This window comes from Platichthys flesus, chromosome 16 (genome assembly GCF_949316205.1).
Source record: "Platichthys flesus chromosome 16, fPlaFle2.1, whole genome shotgun sequence".
NCBI classification, from domain to species: Eukaryota; Metazoa; Chordata; class Actinopteri; order Pleuronectiformes; family Pleuronectidae; genus Platichthys; species Platichthys flesus.
In genome coordinates this window covers 10,906,252-10,922,919 of record NC_084960.1, presented here as the reverse complement: position 1 = coordinate 10,922,919, position 16,668 = coordinate 10,906,252, and the positions used below count along the sequence as shown (strand labels likewise).

General features: G+C 45.4%; 1 protein-coding gene across 1 annotated transcript in view; it reads left to right on the top strand.

The window, feature by feature from the left end:
- The window catches only part of notch3 (notch receptor 3), a 29,960-nt gene extending 13,588 nt beyond the window's left edge, over positions 1-16,372 (top strand). Inside the window, exons 6-33 of the mRNA XM_062408777.1 lie at positions 38-271; positions 363-518; positions 760-945; positions 1,911-2,024; positions 3,111-3,224; positions 5,273-5,506; positions 5,716-5,826; positions 5,934-6,126; positions 6,259-6,404; positions 6,556-6,789; positions 6,933-7,085; positions 7,210-7,438; positions 7,554-7,755; positions 7,865-8,021; positions 8,113-8,297; positions 8,404-8,536; positions 8,623-8,880; positions 8,977-9,089; positions 9,208-9,737; positions 9,830-10,156; positions 10,243-10,391; positions 10,479-10,704; positions 10,826-10,916; positions 11,046-11,214; positions 11,323-11,627; positions 11,735-11,882; positions 11,997-12,094; positions 12,192-16,372. Coding sequence (XP_062264761.1) covers positions 38-271; positions 363-518; positions 760-945; positions 1,911-2,024; positions 3,111-3,224; positions 5,273-5,506; positions 5,716-5,826; positions 5,934-6,126; positions 6,259-6,404; positions 6,556-6,789; positions 6,933-7,085; positions 7,210-7,438; positions 7,554-7,755; positions 7,865-8,021; positions 8,113-8,297; positions 8,404-8,536; positions 8,623-8,880; positions 8,977-9,089; positions 9,208-9,737; positions 9,830-10,156; positions 10,243-10,391; positions 10,479-10,704; positions 10,826-10,916; positions 11,046-11,214; positions 11,323-11,627; positions 11,735-11,882; positions 11,997-12,094; positions 12,192-13,676 — 6,680 coding nt within the window. The 3' untranslated portion in view covers positions 13,677-16,372. The remainder of the gene's footprint in view (positions 1-37; positions 272-362; positions 519-759; positions 946-1,910; positions 2,025-3,110; positions 3,225-5,272; positions 5,507-5,715; positions 5,827-5,933; positions 6,127-6,258; positions 6,405-6,555; positions 6,790-6,932; positions 7,086-7,209; positions 7,439-7,553; positions 7,756-7,864; positions 8,022-8,112; positions 8,298-8,403; positions 8,537-8,622; positions 8,881-8,976; positions 9,090-9,207; positions 9,738-9,829; positions 10,157-10,242; positions 10,392-10,478; positions 10,705-10,825; positions 10,917-11,045; positions 11,215-11,322; positions 11,628-11,734; positions 11,883-11,996; positions 12,095-12,191) is intronic.
- The last annotated feature ends 296 nt before the right edge of the window (positions 16,373-16,668 follow it).

Below are 16,668 nucleotides of genomic sequence, written 5' to 3'. Positions count from 1 at the left end.
AGTCTGTGTGACATTATTTGTCATATTACAACTCTAGGGCAATACTGTGCTGAGGACGTCAACGAGTGTCTCATGCAACCAAATGCCTGTCATAACGGGGGCACATGCTTCAACACCATCGGTGGCCATACCTGTGTCTGCGTCAATGGTTGGACCGGAGACGACTGCAGCGAGAACATTGATGACTGTGCCATAGCCGTCTGCTTCAACGGTGCCACCTGCCACGACCGTGTAGCTTCCTTCTTCTGCGAGTGCCCAGTTGGAAAGACGGGTAAGTGGGATGGTAAAAATGTCCCTTACATTCCTGGCAGCTAAGTTGATGGGTAACTGACATGGATTTTGTCCCTGTGCTTCCACCTCAGGTTTGCTGTGCCATCTTGATGATGCATGTGTGAGCAACCCCTGCAATGAGGGGGCAGTATGTGACACAAACCCGCTCAACGGCCGTGCCATTTGTACCTGTCCTGCTGGTTTTGTAGGTGGTGCCTGCAACCAGGACATGGATGAGTGTTCAATTGGTGAGTCATTTGTCAGTGGCGAATTCATTTACTCTTGCTTCAGCTTTTGTTTGAGTGTTAAGGTGAAGGCTTCTTTATTGTCTCCTGTGGTACAAATTAGTTACTCCTGAAGCTTCTGCATTTAACCAAACTTTGAGTAAAAACATTCAGTATATTGAATAAAGGGATACTATTTATGAGACAAAATAGAGCAGTTTAATTAGTGTTGGTCATGTACTAATCCTCAGCCTTCTGCCCACAGGTGCTAACCCGTGTGAGCACTTTGGTAAATGTGTGAACACTGAGGGCTCCTTCCAGTGTCAGTGCGGTAGGGGATACGCTGGTCCCCGTTGTGAGATCGACATCAACGAATGCCTGTCCATGCCCTGTCAGAACGACGCCACCTGCCTGGACCGGATCGGAGAGTTCACCTGCATCTGTATGCCAGGTAAACAGACCCATCCAATCTCCGCAGCGCCAACACAATAATTTGGAGAGCCTCAATTCCCCCTGGTGTCATTCACACGGGACAGCCCGAGACCAATGGAACCATTGATTATTTAAACCTGACCTTCTAAAGAAGCATTATCTGCAGGGCTGCCATACTGACTGCCAGTGTAGACTGTTATGTAATACATTCTCATTAACATTTGGGGTATGGGGGCACTTCTCTACACTCAATGCACTGTACAGCCAGACAGGGTCTTAGCTTGGACTAAGTGATGGTTTGGACACTCAGTAACAAAAACACAGTAAAACTCTCACGCACAGTCCTACATGCATCCTGGGGTTTTGGGAACTATACAAATTAGAGCTGGGAGTTGTGTCTATAGGACTGGATGTGAGAGAGGGCGAGCAGTTAGGGGGAGGAGTGTGCTGTGAATACTAATGAGTGGTAGAGTGGTGGGAATGGAGGGGAACAATAGGGCCCCTCTGTGCTCCACTTTGCACCCCTCATACACACAGAGAGGGAAAGAGGCCTTTTCCCAGAGCCTCTCCCCCTCCCCCTTCATTTCCAGAGACAGGCCCTTCCTCTTCACCCTCCTCTTCATCAGCCAGCCTGGCAAAGCTCATGTGGAGCGGCTGATTATTTCTGATTCCACGCTAGCCTCTCCCCAGGGGCAGCACTCTGATCCACACTCTGCTTAACCTCAATGAAGGAGCCCTCCATAGTTTGCTGACAAAGAATGTATAACATGCATCTGGTGTATGGGACACTGACCCAGAAAGGGGTTATGGCCTATGGACAGTAGGGGACTTTAGGTCATATGAGTGGGAACAGTAGGGATGCTCTAGGGATCTTTTCCACGTCGCAAAGTGTATACACAATCGCAAACACACCATGCAGGCCAACACGATGTGCTGTACATAACTGTCTCGTGTTCAGATTCGGTTGGAACTTTTCTCTTCCAGGCTACATGGGGACTTACTGCGAGATTGACGTGGATGACTGTGAGAGCAACCCGTGTGTGAATGATGGCATATGTCGGGACATGGTCAACGGCTTCACCTGCACCTGCCAGCCAGGTGAGCCCTTTTCTGACTCGTTTTTCTATTCCATTGTGTTTATTTCTTTCCCTGTTAACCACTCTGTTTCTGTGTCGGCGATAGTTGTAAGAGCACAAAGGCGAAGTTTAAATGTCCCCAGAACCAGAGGAGGGAGGGTCACCCTTGCTGCTTTTGCCTTCTGGTGTTTAGAGCCACCACTGTTATAAAAAAAGCCAGACCCAAAAGGCTGCCTATACTCTTGCATGAACAAAGACACTATTGTGACCCCCGCTCCCCTCTTCTGTGGAATGTGGAAGGGACAGCAGTCTCCCTCATCCTACCCTGGTGGTGGGGGGGGAACAGCAGTCCTGCTAATGAGATTCTTTTCCAGGTCCGCAATTTACATCTGGGACAGACGTGCCCCCTCCACCCCCCATCTAGCTATTGAGCCAGTGGAGCTGATGCAGGAAGGAGGGGGTGTTCTCCAAAAGAGAAAACAATCCCACTGTCTCCTCCAACCCCCTCCTTAGCACCCCAAGCACCAACACACAGACCATCCTGACACTGTTAATCAACTGAGCGGTGTGCTACCAATGCACCAATTCACCCATGTCTGGGCACCGTGCCCACTGATTTCAAGCCTGTTTAGTTTCTCAAGCTTTTCAAGCTAGTAGATTTGACATAATAATAACAATAACTAATAATGTTTCCCACACATTCCATGTAATTTTATATCACACAGTGTCAGGCCACTCCAGTGTAGGGCAGGAATTGTGCAGACACTCTGAAATGTGCCATAACCTGATCGGTGCTGAAGCCGAATAAGTGGCATTTGGCTGTCCAGACACTCTATTCATTTATTGTCAAATCTACATTATGTGCACATCATCAGGGTCACAGTTTTTCTATTACATTTTTTGTGGTCATCCCAGCGCTGGTCCAAGTGCACAGATGACATGTCCTTAACCAGTCGAGACGCTCAATCCCAACCTTAGCCAGACGTCACTAACCTTGTCAAAGACCTCGGCCCTTCTAAGACGAGATAGAACTGTCCTCTGACCTGAGTGTGGCCTCTTCTTCTGGACTTTCTTACTGACCCTTCACCTATGTGTTTGCATGTCCCAGGGTTTACCGGCACCATGTGTCAGATCGACATAGATGAGTGCGCCAGCACACCCTGCCAGAATGGAGCAAAATGCTACGACCGACCCAATGGATTTGAGTGCCGCTGTGCTGAAGGTAAGAGCCTCTGTACTTCATAGTTGTAAGTGGAGTTTGTTAGACAGAACAAAGCTCAAGACGTCTTCTCAGACAGACGGGCAGATGCGCCTTAAACACTTGTTGGGCCTTGTTTGGTCTTTGTTAAGTGTTCAGTGTTTTTGGGGGGGTCAGCTACTTCTCTGGATGTCTGCTGGCGAAGCAGACTGACTTGAGGCCCCTAATCCCCCACTTTCCCTCATCGGCTCTCAGGATCATGGGGTCACTGAGGACCAGCAGTTGCTAACAAAAAATCCTTGGTCATCACCTCGACATCTGTTCATCTACTAAACCCCCACACACCCCCTTATGCTTCATCTTCACACTCATTCCTTCACATCCATCCATTTCCATGTATAAAACCTATATAAAACAAGATAATATCAAGTTAGTCACATAGTCTGCATGTCTGAGCTGTATTTTTATATTTAAATATTCGTATATATTGATATTTAGCATGTTTGTTTGGACCTGTGCCTACGGAGGAGCCTGCTTCATTGTTTCAGTGGCCAGCTGCTTGGTATTCCCAGTGTTTGTGGGCCCCTTGTGTTGAGTGAAGTGGCCCTGTTTGACGTGGTGCAGTCCATTGTTACTTCCACCACTGAGAACAAAAGCAGAATTGGGAGGCCTGTGTAGGGCCCTTCTTTACAGCTCTGCCCAACTCAGCACTGGGCTGCACACATGCCTCACAAACCAACACTTAGCACACAGACACCGTCGACATGGAAACCACATTGATCAGATCCCAAAACTTAGGTTTATTACTTAGGTTTTATAAAGAAAGACTTGAAGATAGATAGATAGATAGATAGATAGATAGATAGATAGATAGATAGATAGATAGATAGATAGATAGATAGATAGATAGATAGATAGATAGATAGATAGATAGATAGATAGATAGATAGATAGATAGATAGATAGATAGATAGATAGATAGATAGATAGATAGATAGATAGATAGATAGATAGATAGATAGATAGATAGATAGATAGATAGATAGATAGATAGATACTTTACTGATCCCAAGGGAAATTTAGTCAACAGACTGGGAAACATTAAAAATTCTCGGAAAACGTTATCGTTAATACACTTAAAAAACATAATTGAAGAAATCTATAAGAGAACAATGGAATAAATGATTAAAGTAAATTTAACGAACACATTCAGATATAGCTGCCAGTTACTACTGATATACAAACTAATCCAGGGCAAGATCAGCAAAATAACTGGGCTGAACACTTGAATATTCACTTATTGTGCAACTGACAATTATCCATATTTCTGGCAGTGCGTGTCACCACAGCAGTGTTGGGAAATAGTCTGTCCAGCTTCCATCAGGCAATTTAAGAAATTTTGCAATGTTAGCACCAATGTGCCATTCAAACAAGGGGAGGGTTTGCTGGACGTAGCGAGTCGTCTCCCAGCTCTCCCTCATAATGAGCTCTAGATATACTGTAGCTCAGGATGGTTTCAATGAAGTGGCCATTTGCTGTAGTTATTTCTAGCTTGTTTGCTTTTCTGTGGGAATGGGAAAGAAATTATCACAGCAGTGTAGTTTTTTGTTTGGTCTAGTGACAGTTTGTCCGTCCTTTTCCTTTGTTATATATTTATGGTAGAAACATGCTCATACCATTTTTACAGGCTTCATCCTGTCAGCATAATTTTCATAATTTCCCCAACATTTTGAAGGAAAGCCCAAAATACTGTCACACCCTCAACTTAAATGCAGGTGGAGCACTTTCTATCCTCTGTCTGCCTTCTTTAAGGAGTGTAGGACCCAGGAGACTGTTTTTACGACAAAGGCAATTACGCCCTCTGCAGTACAAAGGGTGGAATAGGATGGTTATATAATTATGTTATCATTTTAATATATAAAAAGTTGTCAGGGTATTGGGACAACAGGATATATATTGCGAAATATATACATTTCTTTTTGGGACTTTTATTTGTGATGATATGAAATCTGAATACATTTTCCCAATACTACTTAACATCAATCTCCGTTTATGTTTTTTTCCTCTTTAAGGTTATGAAGGAACACTCTGTAAGAGTAATATTAATAACTGCCAGCCCGACCCATGCCACCACGGTACATGCGTAGATGGCATTGCCAGCTACAGCTGTAACTGCGATGCTGGCTACACAGGCTATCGCTGTGAGAACCAGCTCAATGAATGCCATAGCAACCCTTGTCAGAACGGAGGCAAGTGTGTCGACCTGGTCAACAAGTACATCTGCCAGTGCCAACATGGAACCTCAGGTAACAGGAAACACTCCATATACACATTTTTATTTCTAGCTAATTTATTACAACTCCAGGCCAAAGTCTGTTGTATGCTCACAATGATCACAATGCTGTTGAGGGTAATACCTGTAATTGGACTGATAATATCATAATGTTGTTATTATACATTTTCTCCTATGCTAAATGTTTAAAATTATCATGGATCCTATTTCTTTTCAACACAGGCACAAACTGTGAGATCAACTTTGATGATTGTTCCAGTAACCCATGTGACTATGGCGTCTGCAAAGATGGGATAAACCGCTATGACTGTGTTTGCAAACCTGGCTTCACTGGTAAGACACTCTGAAAATGAAAGTTCAAATACGATATGAACAAAATAAATCCTTGTTGGAAAGAGTGATTAACACTTTTTGATTATGTTTCTGATCTCCTCTGCCAGGTCCCAAGTGTAATGTGGAGATAGATGAGTGTGCCTCCGGCCCCTGTCGGAACGGGGGGACATGTGTGGATGAGGAGAATGGATTTCACTGCCAGTGTCCTGCTGGCTTTAAGCCCCCTTACTGTTACTCCCAGGTGGACGAGTGTGGCAGCAGCCCATGCGTCCATGGCTCTTGCAGGGATGACATCAATGGGTATGAACTGTTACAGCTACACATTGCTGTGTGATATCAAGCAAAACAATGGCATGACCATCTTGCAACATTGTAGCTGATCCTACATGTTTATTTCTCTTTTGGGATTATTAACTGTTCCTGTATTTCCAGTTACCGCTGTGACTGTGAGCCGGGATGGGTGGGAAAGAACTGTGACCTGGACCGAAACGACTGTTTGCCAAGTCCTTGCCAGAATGCTGGAACATGCATCGACCAGCTCAATGGCTTCACCTGCAAGTGTCGTCAAGGCTTCAGAGGTGAGAGGGTGGCGTAGTAGCAGAACACCCCACTTGAGCCATTCACATCACAATGTCCAGCACAAAGACAGGAATAAATGTGCAACACAGAAAGTTATGATTGAGTATCTTAAAGGCCAAGTGTTTTATTGTCCCTTCCTCTCGCCAACAGGCAACCTATGCCAGGTGAACATCAACGAGTGTTCTTCCAGTCCCTGTCTTAACAAGGGCACTTGTGTGGATGGGGTGGCAAGTTTCACCTGTCTGTGTGAGCTTCCTTACAGTGGACCCACTTGTGCTGAGGTCCTCACCCCTTGTTCCCCTAACCCCTGTGCCAATCATGCTGTCTGCACCAACACAGCAGACTACATGGGGTATCAATGCAACTGCCTGTCAGGATGGCAAGGTTAGCAAATTTAGCAAAAGTTTGCATAATTTTAGTGCCTGTTCATCTATCATGAAGTTATCTGTGTGTAAGCCTAGAGAAACATATGCATCCACCAATGATCTTGAGCATAACCGTGTTGCCCATGTCTTTTGCTTTTGCAGGTCAGTTGTGTAATTTAGATGTGAACGAATGCATCTCGAACCCCTGCAAAAACCGTGGGACTTGCAGTAACACAGTTGGAGGCTTTGTGTGCTCCTGCAGAGCTGGATATACAGGGCTAACCTGTGAAACGGACATCAATGACTGTGACCCTCGTGAGTTGCCATGCAATCTAAATGTACCCTATTACTGTAAATGTCTGTTCATATCATGACAATACAAGGTCCATGTAGATTATTCTATTCTTGACCATTGTCTTCCTCTTCTTCCTTCCAACAGATCCATGCCTAAATGGGGGTTCCTGCACCGATGGTATGAACTCCTTCCACTGCAGCTGTCTGCCAGGCTTCACTGGGCCACGTTGTGCTTTGGAAACCGATGAATGCCAGAGTTCCCCCTGCAAAAATGTAGGCACATGCACAGACTATGTTAACTCCTACACCTGCACCTGCAGGCCTGGCTTTACTGGCATTTACTGCGAAACCAACATCCCTGATTGTACTGAAAGGTGAGTGTGTTTTTGAGCAATGGAAATATATGATGATGTATTTTTTGCTTACATACACATGTATATCTTTAGAATGTGACAATACAAATTGAAGATTCATATTGTTTCTCCACAGCTCTTGCTTCAATGGAGGGACATGCACGGATAAAATCAACGGCTATATCTGCTCCTGCCGCTCAGGTTTCACCGGCTCCCACTGTCAATATGAGGTCAATGAGTGTGACTCCCAGCCATGCCTAAACGGAGGCGTCTGTCAAGATGCTCTCGAGTCCTTCCGTTGCTCCTGCCCTAAGGGCTTCACTGGCAACCGCTGCCAGGTACACGCCCACTTGTTAATACTGTGTAAAGGGCATGTTAAGGCCCTGTAGTCTACCTATATATTTTCTAGAACAATAAATGCTGATCATTTATCCCTTGTCTACTCAGACACCAGTCGACTGGTGCAGACGCTCATCTCCCTGCCAAAATGGAGGACGCTGTCGCCAAAAAGATGCTTCCTTCATCTGTGAATGTGCTAATGGATGGTCTGGACGCTACTGTGACATCTCTAGGGTATCCTGTGAGACAGCTGCTCGCCAGAGAGGTATTTTTACGTTGATTGTGAATTTTTTACGCATGATGACATTTGATGGCAATGAGTAAAGCTAATTGTTCCCCCAAATCTTTCTCATCAGGGCTCCAGACAGATGAGCTATGTCACCATGGTGGACACTGTGTCAACACTGGGAATACACACTATTGTAAATGTCCTGCTGACTACACTGGAAGCTATTGCAAAAGCCAAGTGGACCACTGTGAAGACAAACCCTGCCGCAATGGCGCCACCTGCAGAGGATATGTTGGCGGATACCAGTGTGATGTGAGACCATTGCTTTTCCAGTGTTGTGTGCATCTATTTGATATTTCAGTTAAGTCAGTACTCACACAGTTCTACATATGAATTTATGATCTGAATATCATTACAGTGTATGCCAGGATTTACTGGGCAGAACTGCGAGATGGAGATCAACGAGTGCCAGTCGCATCCTTGCCAGAACGGAGGCACTTGCATTGATCTGGTGGGACATTACATCTGCTCCTGCCCCCCCGGCACACTGGGTAAGCAAGCACATTCAACAGAAACCCACTGTTAATTACTGAGGAGTGACTAAATCATAGTAAATATATCATCTTCTCCCTTAAAGGGGTTCTCTGTGAGATCAATGAAGATGACTGTGCTCCACCTCTGAGGCTACGCGGTGCTCCTCCTAAGTGCCTGAACAATGGCACCTGTGTGGATCGAGTGGGGGGATACCGCTGCAATTGTCCTCCTGGATTCACCGGCGATAGATGTGAGGGAGACATTAACGAGTGTCTCTCTAACCCCTGCACTCCCTCCAGCAGTCTTGACTGCATCCAGATGCCCAATGACTACCAGTGTATCTGCAAGCCTGGCTTCACAGGTTAGAAAACGGCCAGCAGCTCCCCCCCTGGCCTCTGAACATGCATTCTCTTTGTCTAAAACCCATACTGTGATAACACCAATGTGTTGCTTTCAGGTCGGAGGTGCCAGAGCAGGTTCAGTGCATGCGAGTCTCATCCTTGTCAGAATGGAGGAGCCTGTTCTTTATCAAGCAGCTCTGCAATGGGATACATCTGCACGTGTCAGCTCGTAAGTTAGCATTAATGATTTTAAACACCTTATATCCTTTTGCACTTCGTGCATCACATTATTTTATTTTGTGAATTGAAGTATTGCATTCAAGTGCCTAAAGGATGTCTGTCTTTAGGGTTATACTGGGCCCAACTGTGACAGAAGCATGTCTTGTCGGGAGCTGTCCTGCTACAATGGAGGTAGCTGTGCACCTACCGCAAGGGGGGCACGTTGCTCCTGCCCTCCAGGTTACGGCGGGACCCAGTGTCAGCATCGCAGTAAGGACGGTTGCTCCTCCCAGCCCTGTCGGAATGGAGGGATGTGCACTGAAGAGACCAGCTTCCCCTTCTTTCACTGCCAGTGTCTCGGCGGCTGGACAGGTAAACGGTGCGAGCAGACCAACAGAGCCCCTGAACTCCCAGCAGTCCAGTGCCCTCGAGCAGACTGTCAAGGCAAAGCCAATGATGGTGTTTGTGACAAGGAGTGCAACACATTCCCTTGCCACTGGGATGGCGGCGACTGTTCACTGGCAGCACAGCCCTGGGGTAGTTGCACAGACCCTCGCTGCTGGCGTGTCTTCAATAACAGCCAGTGTGATGAATCCTGCAAAACCGCAGAGTGTCTGTATGACAACTTTGACTGCAAAGCCAAGGAGAAAGTCTGCAAGTAAGTAACAAGTGGTTACATTATATCCTATGTTTCCATTCTGCACTGTTTCGAAAAATATTTGACCATCCTTGCGTTTGTGTTTTTCCCAGTCCAATATATGAAACCTACTGCATCGACCACTATGCTAATGGCCGTTGTGACCAGGGCTGCAACTCAGAGGAATGCGGCTGGGATGGCTTGGATTGTGCAGCGAATGTTCCTGAAGACCTCGCTGATGGAGTCTTAGTTTTGGTAGTCCTGCTGCCTCCAGAGGAGCTCCTTCGCACCAGCAGAGCTTTTCTGCAGAAATTAAGCGCCATCCTACACACTACCCTGCGTTTCCGGCTCGACCACAATGGAGAAGCCATGATCCGCCCCTACACCCGCCAAGAGGCACGGCTCAAGAGGGAGTTACAGCCTCATCATGAGGTCATTGGGTACGTTAGTCACTAAACATTAAACCGAAGTATTTCCACCCGATTGTACATGACACTTAACATCTGTCTCTCTGCTATTCCTGTAGCTCCAAAGTGTACTTGGAAATGGACAACCGTCTATGCGTTCAGGATTCTGGGGAATGTTTCACCACAGCCGACGGTGCTGCAAAGTACCTGGGAGCCCTCTCCGCTGTAGAAATGCTCCGCTTCCCTTATCCTATCAAAGAAGCGCGTGGTAAGTTGGGATACATAGTGAACACAAGAAAAATGTCAGACTTATGAGACACAATTATCTGATCAATACCCTTTCTTTTCACTGCAGGTGAAGCACCATTTAACCCTGAAAGTATACCTCAATGGGCCAAGCTGATGCTGGTGGGAATAGCTTCTCTTTTCCTTTTAGTCATCCTTGTGATAGGCATGTTGATTGCTCGTAGGAAGAGGGAACACAGCACCCTATGGTTCCCCGAGGGCTTCTTCCCCAAAAAGGAACCCAGCAGCAACAAGAACCGCAGGGAACCTCTTGGCCAGGATGCTCTGGGAATGAAGTAAGTTATTTCTCTTTAAATGTTGACACCACTGACATTTGGAATTGATTTAGGGCTTTGTATTCTATATTGAATTTGTTTCCTTGGGCTAACATTGGATGACACTTTCATATGTAAACAGAAATATGCCGAAAACTGTGGAGGAATCTCTCCTTGGAGATCACAGCGACCAGTGGATGGACTCAGACTGCCCAGAGCCAAAAAGGATCAAGGTCAGTTCCACAACTGCTACACATTTACATACATACAAGCACGGGAATTTGCTTGTGAATTTTACAGTAATGTGTCATCCTACAATTAAACTAAGAGATGAAACCGGGCTTTGTCTGTCTGCAATCCAGGTTGAGGAGCCTAGCATGCTCTCAGACAGTGAAGATGCGGTGGACAGCAGACAGTGGACACAGCATCACCTCGCAGCTGCAGACATTCGTGTGCCTCCCACCATGGCTCTCACCCCACCTCAAGGAGAGTTTGAAAGCGACTGTATGGATGTTAATGTCAGAGGACCAGGTTGGTAGTGATGTCAAGTTTTTGATTAATTTGTGCATTTAAAAACGTATTTCTTTGTATGATTTGTTGTCTTGAGCATGTCTGTTCCTTTTTGTTATCTCCTACCAGATGGGTTTACACCTCTGATGCTGGCATCCTTCTGCGGAGGCGGCTTGGAGCCTGAGCTTACCGAGGAGGAGGAGAGTGAGGAGTGTTCAGCCAACATCATTTCTGACCTAATCTACCAGGGCGCATCCCTTGCTGCCCAAACAGACCGGACTGGTGAGACAGCGCTCCACCTGGCTGCGCGTTACGCTCGTGCTGATGCAGCAAAGAGACTGCTGGACGCCGGGGCAGACGCAAATGCTCAGGACAACACAGGACGTTCCCCACTACATGCTGCAGTGGCTGCAGATGCACAGGGCGTCTTCCAGGTAAAAAAATACAAGCTCTTTATTTCTTACATCCGGGGTAGAAATGCATACAACTCAATTTAGCCCATGTATTATATAAGTCATAATGTTGACCCCCATCCTCCTAGATTCTCATCCGAAACCGGTCTACGGATCTCGACTCCCGTATGTATGATGGCTCTAGTGCACTGATCCTGGCTGCACGGCTCGCAGTAGAGGGCATGGTAGAGGAACTCATCACTTGTCATGCTGATGTTAATGCCGTCGATGAATTGGGTGAGTGTGGGACATTTTTTCACTCAAGCCAATGTCCCGAAGCGCATTTTCCTGTGTTGTTGATATTTAATGAAACCATTGATTTTTAATCTCGTTGTTTTACATATCTTTTAGGTAAATCTGCTTTACACTGGGCTGCTGCGGTTAATAATTTGGAAGCCACTGTTGCCCTGCTGAAGAATGGTGCAAACAAAGATATGCAAGATCTCAAGGTACAACCTCTTCTTGCGCTGTAACCAGCATTCTGCATTATCTTTGATAGAAACATATTTTTGTGTAACATAGCTTCTCTTCTGTTTTTCTTTTCAGGAAGAGACCCCTCTGTTCCTTGCAGCTCGTGAGGGCAGCTGTGAGGCTGTGAAAATGCTTCTAGCTCACTTTGCAAACAGAGAGATCACAGATCATATGGACAGATTGCCAAGGGACATTGCTCAGGAGCGCATGCACCACGACATTGTTCAGCTTCTTGATGAGTACAATACAGTAAGAAGTCCCCAGAGCCATGGAGGACACCACCTTGCTGGGGGACACACCCTGTCTCCTCTCATGTGCCCTCCTAGTGTCTTCATGCCGAATCTGAAGAACACCCCACAGGGCAAGAAGAATCGTCGGCCTGGAGCCAAGGGTTCTAGCCTGGGAGGCCAACATGCTGCCAGTCTGAAGGAGTCGGTAAAGGCTCGCAATAAGAAGCTGACCTTGGACATGCAGAGTGCCTTACTAGAGAGCTCAGTGACCCTGTCCCCAGTTGACTCACTGGACTCACCCCACGGGGGAACTAGCAATGCTGGCTACATCACCAACCCCACTTCTCCTGTGGCCATGCAGTCACCAGGACTCTACCACACATCCATGTCAGTTCCAAACACTCCAATGGTACATAGTAGCATGTTGGAGGGAAGTGGCCCTTTTGCAGTGTCTCTAGCACAGCTCAATGACCTGGGAGCTGGAGGAATGTCCTTGCAGGGACGCATCGCCATGGCCTCTGATGTCAATCATGGCTATGTGCTGAGTTCAGGCCAGTTGGGGATCAACATGGGCATGGTCAGTCCTGTCAGTGTGCCCTTTGACTGGCACAGCCGGATGAACCCCTCGTCCCAGTGTGGTCAGCAGGTGGTAAATCTTGTGCATAGTGGCCAGACAGGCATGCACCCACAGAGCCCAGCCATGCAGCAGCAGAATATGATGATGCACCAACAGCAGATGTTCCGTAATTCGATGCTGCAGCCCACGCCTGTTACCTCCACACCCACTATCAGCCCAGTCAAGCTGCCCTCCATCGCTGAGCAGCAGCAGCAGCAACAGCAGCAGCAGCAGCAGCTCCTCAACCACACGATCAACAACCAGCACCGCATGGGCACCTCCACCCCACCAACACCCCAGACCTCCCAGCCTCCGCCATCTTTCTTTCAACAGCAGCAGATGCCTCAGCAATCTTCTCAGCCCCAGCCTCCTACTCAGCCCTTAAAGGCAGCCACACCAACAGCACAGCCCCCTCAGGCTCTGCCCTCCCAACCTAGTAGCAGCACTGCAGGAACGGAGGATTACCCAACCCCTCCCTCTCAGCACAGCTATTCCTCCACACTGGATGCCACGCCCAAGCATTACCTCCGTTTGCCCAGTGAGCACCCATATCTGACCCCCTCTCCAGAATCTCCTGAGCCCTGGTCCAGCCCCTCTCCTCACTGCGTCTCCGATTGGTCAGATTCCACACCCAGTCCAGCAGTTGCTGGCCCTGCCCAGACCCAAATTACTCAAATCCCAGAGGCCAATGGCAAGATGCAGGTGTTTGCATGAAGGCCCTGTTGCCACTGATTGAAAAGGGACCTGAGGTAAATGAATTGACGACTGGCTCTTGGGCCTGTCTTTGTTTAATGTGTCAGCCAGTTTCCAAGATTTTCATTGGATTTGGATTGACTGTGTATCACGAGGACCGTCTGCTAGTGATTTTTGCAGAGAAAAAAAAGTAAAGGGAAATGTGTGTTGTCTGCAAAAAAACGCAGACAATTTAATGAAGTAATTCTGTCACAGATGGACTTGTTTTTTATTATAAAAAAAAGTATATGAAGAAAAACCAAGTCTTTCATTTCAAAGACTTAGGGATGCTCTCCTGAAAACTAACAAACATTTAAAAAGTAGATAAGAGAAAAAAAGTAAAATGTTGAAGGGAATTCTTTTATTTTTATTTATTGTTTTTATCTCTCTGAACAGATTATTTTCTTTAGGTTTTTATCACCCTCTTTCTGTCATGTGGCACTCACTCATGTTATATACAGACCGCCTACATTTCTATTAGCCAGTGTGGCAGGTTCATTATTTAGACCAGTTAACAGACAGAGAGAGGAATGTTCACCTCTTGACTTATATTTATTCAGGCCAACAACAGCTGGTAAAGATGATAAACTGGTACTTGCAAATATATATTGAGAGATGCCCAGCAGTAGTAATGTGTTCTGATTTGATTGATTTGTGATTATTTTCCATATGAGTATTATGAATAAGAATGTAGATGAGTGTTTCTGAAGCACTTCAAGTGAACAGCTTCGTAGGGCACGTGTGGGTAAAATTCAACATTTAACTACAATGAATATTTATAATGCATGGGCAGCTTTTAATTTATGGTAATTTTACTTCAATCTCAAACTATAAAAGCAGAGTAAAATTGCAGGTTTAATGCTCCCATTTCAACTGTAGCATCTCACTGACTTTAACGTTGGTTTTGCCACAGTAGTCAGTGCAACTGGTGTTTAGGCGCCTACCGATAACAAAACTTGCCCAGCGGCCCCATGGTCTGTCTCATTTTTTTATAGACATGAAACCTTTCTTTTTTTTTTATCAGTGGTAGTGTCCAAATTCATCAGATAAAAAATCTCTAATTTGTAACATACTAGTTACTAATAGTTAGTCTGACACTGCAGTTAAAATCTGAAACCTTCGGCTCCATGCAGCAGCAGAGTCGCATCACAGAGTCTTGAGAGAGTGACAGCGTTGCAGTGGAATCCAACGTTACAGAGCTCAGTGAGCGCCCTACGGATCCTGAGCCAACACGTGTTCACAAGATTATAAACCAGTTTCCACACCATGCCATCCCCACTCTGAAGGACTCCTGCCTTCAGTTTTCAAGCTTCATTTCATTCCCTTGAAGATACTGCCTAAATTCAGCCTCTCACTGCCATTTTTAGTTTATGTATTAATTTCTTTTGTTTGTTTCTCAAATTGTTTTATACTCTGTATATTTGTTGAAACCATGGATACCTGTTTTAATACATCCCTTCAGATGTACAAAGCTATGCTTATCAGCTGCTATTTTATATCAATTATCCCTGCAAACATTCCTACATTTTGCCTGCCTTGTTGAGTCTGGACGCCGTACAGTTCAGCAGAGCCCAACGTGTAACACAACCAGATGACATGCAGGTGGAATTTAAATTACCCAAGGTCACGTCACGTCCTCCGCTGGACTCGATGGAAACATTCACGGACTATCTGTGGTCAGTGTGAGGGTGTGGCTGCTGGGCTGTGACTCCTGTGCCCTGTCACTCCTCAGGGAGGTGTTTTATGGCATGCAGTGGGACAGTTCCCCTGCATCTACAGTAGCTTCCAGTCCAGGGGCGTGGGGTTGCATTTTAAGATGATTGTTAGGAGAGGCTGAAGTTAAAAGCACTACTATGTAGTGCTGCACCCTTTAACTTTTTTTACAAAATTCTGAGAGGACACTCCCAGTCATCCAACTAACACCTTGTGTAATGCTTGACCAACTCCTTATCCTGACGTATCCTGAGTGTGTAGAATAGAGGTCATCCTGTACTTTACATACGAAGGACATTGAGAATTAAGTCAATGGATGATAATAGAATTTTGATTAAGTAACTTTTACATTTTATCCTGTAACACCATGAACAGAAGCCACCAGACGGCCACTCTGAGCTTTTACTTTTGTGGTGAGGAGCTCCATGATGTGTCATAAGCTTGATAACATATCATGAATGGTTCGATCCTATTTACCATGGGCTTTGCCACTGACAGACCTTGGGAACGTGTTGTTTATCACAGTCCGATTCAAATTTTACTCACCAGGAAAACTGTTTTTTATTTTTTTATATATATATATATCTGGTTTCTTTGATTTCCCTACCAGGTCGCACTAAGTGTTTTGAACATTTCAACCTCCCAACTTGTGTTTGTAAATATGTTTGCTCTGGGTAGATCTTTGCTTGAGAAGTCTTATGTTTCTAAAAATGATTGTTATGTACTAAAAAGGACAAAAATAAAGTGTACTTCATTTAGCATTATTTTAAGCTGAGGCTGTGACTGATATTTTATTGGTCTTGTGTTATTAGAACAGTCATAGATATTTTCCATAATTATTAATTTCAATACTTGTTTAAAAGTAGTTCAAAATCATTGTACATAAAACTTTTCCACAGTTTTTCCTTTCTACAGTCAAAAGTTGTAAAATAAGTTACTTATAATAAAAACTGTAGGAAACTACATTTTTGTGTCTTCGTGTTCAGTGATTGTTTCATAACTATGAGATATGTTTAAGGTGATTTAGCAGTTTTGTATTTACCTCCTCCAAGGAGGTGTTGCTTTCATTTGCGTTTGCTTGCTAGTTCGCAGGATCTCTCCAAAGCTCAGAGACGAATTCATGGATCTTATTGAATAAAACAGGCCCGATTAAAAGACTGAAACTGAGTGTGTGAAATGTGGTGCAGACCCAAATAAAAAAATCAGGATCTAGTTCATTCAAATGTGGTATCACAAGGAAGTGTTGGGCCATGTTTTGATG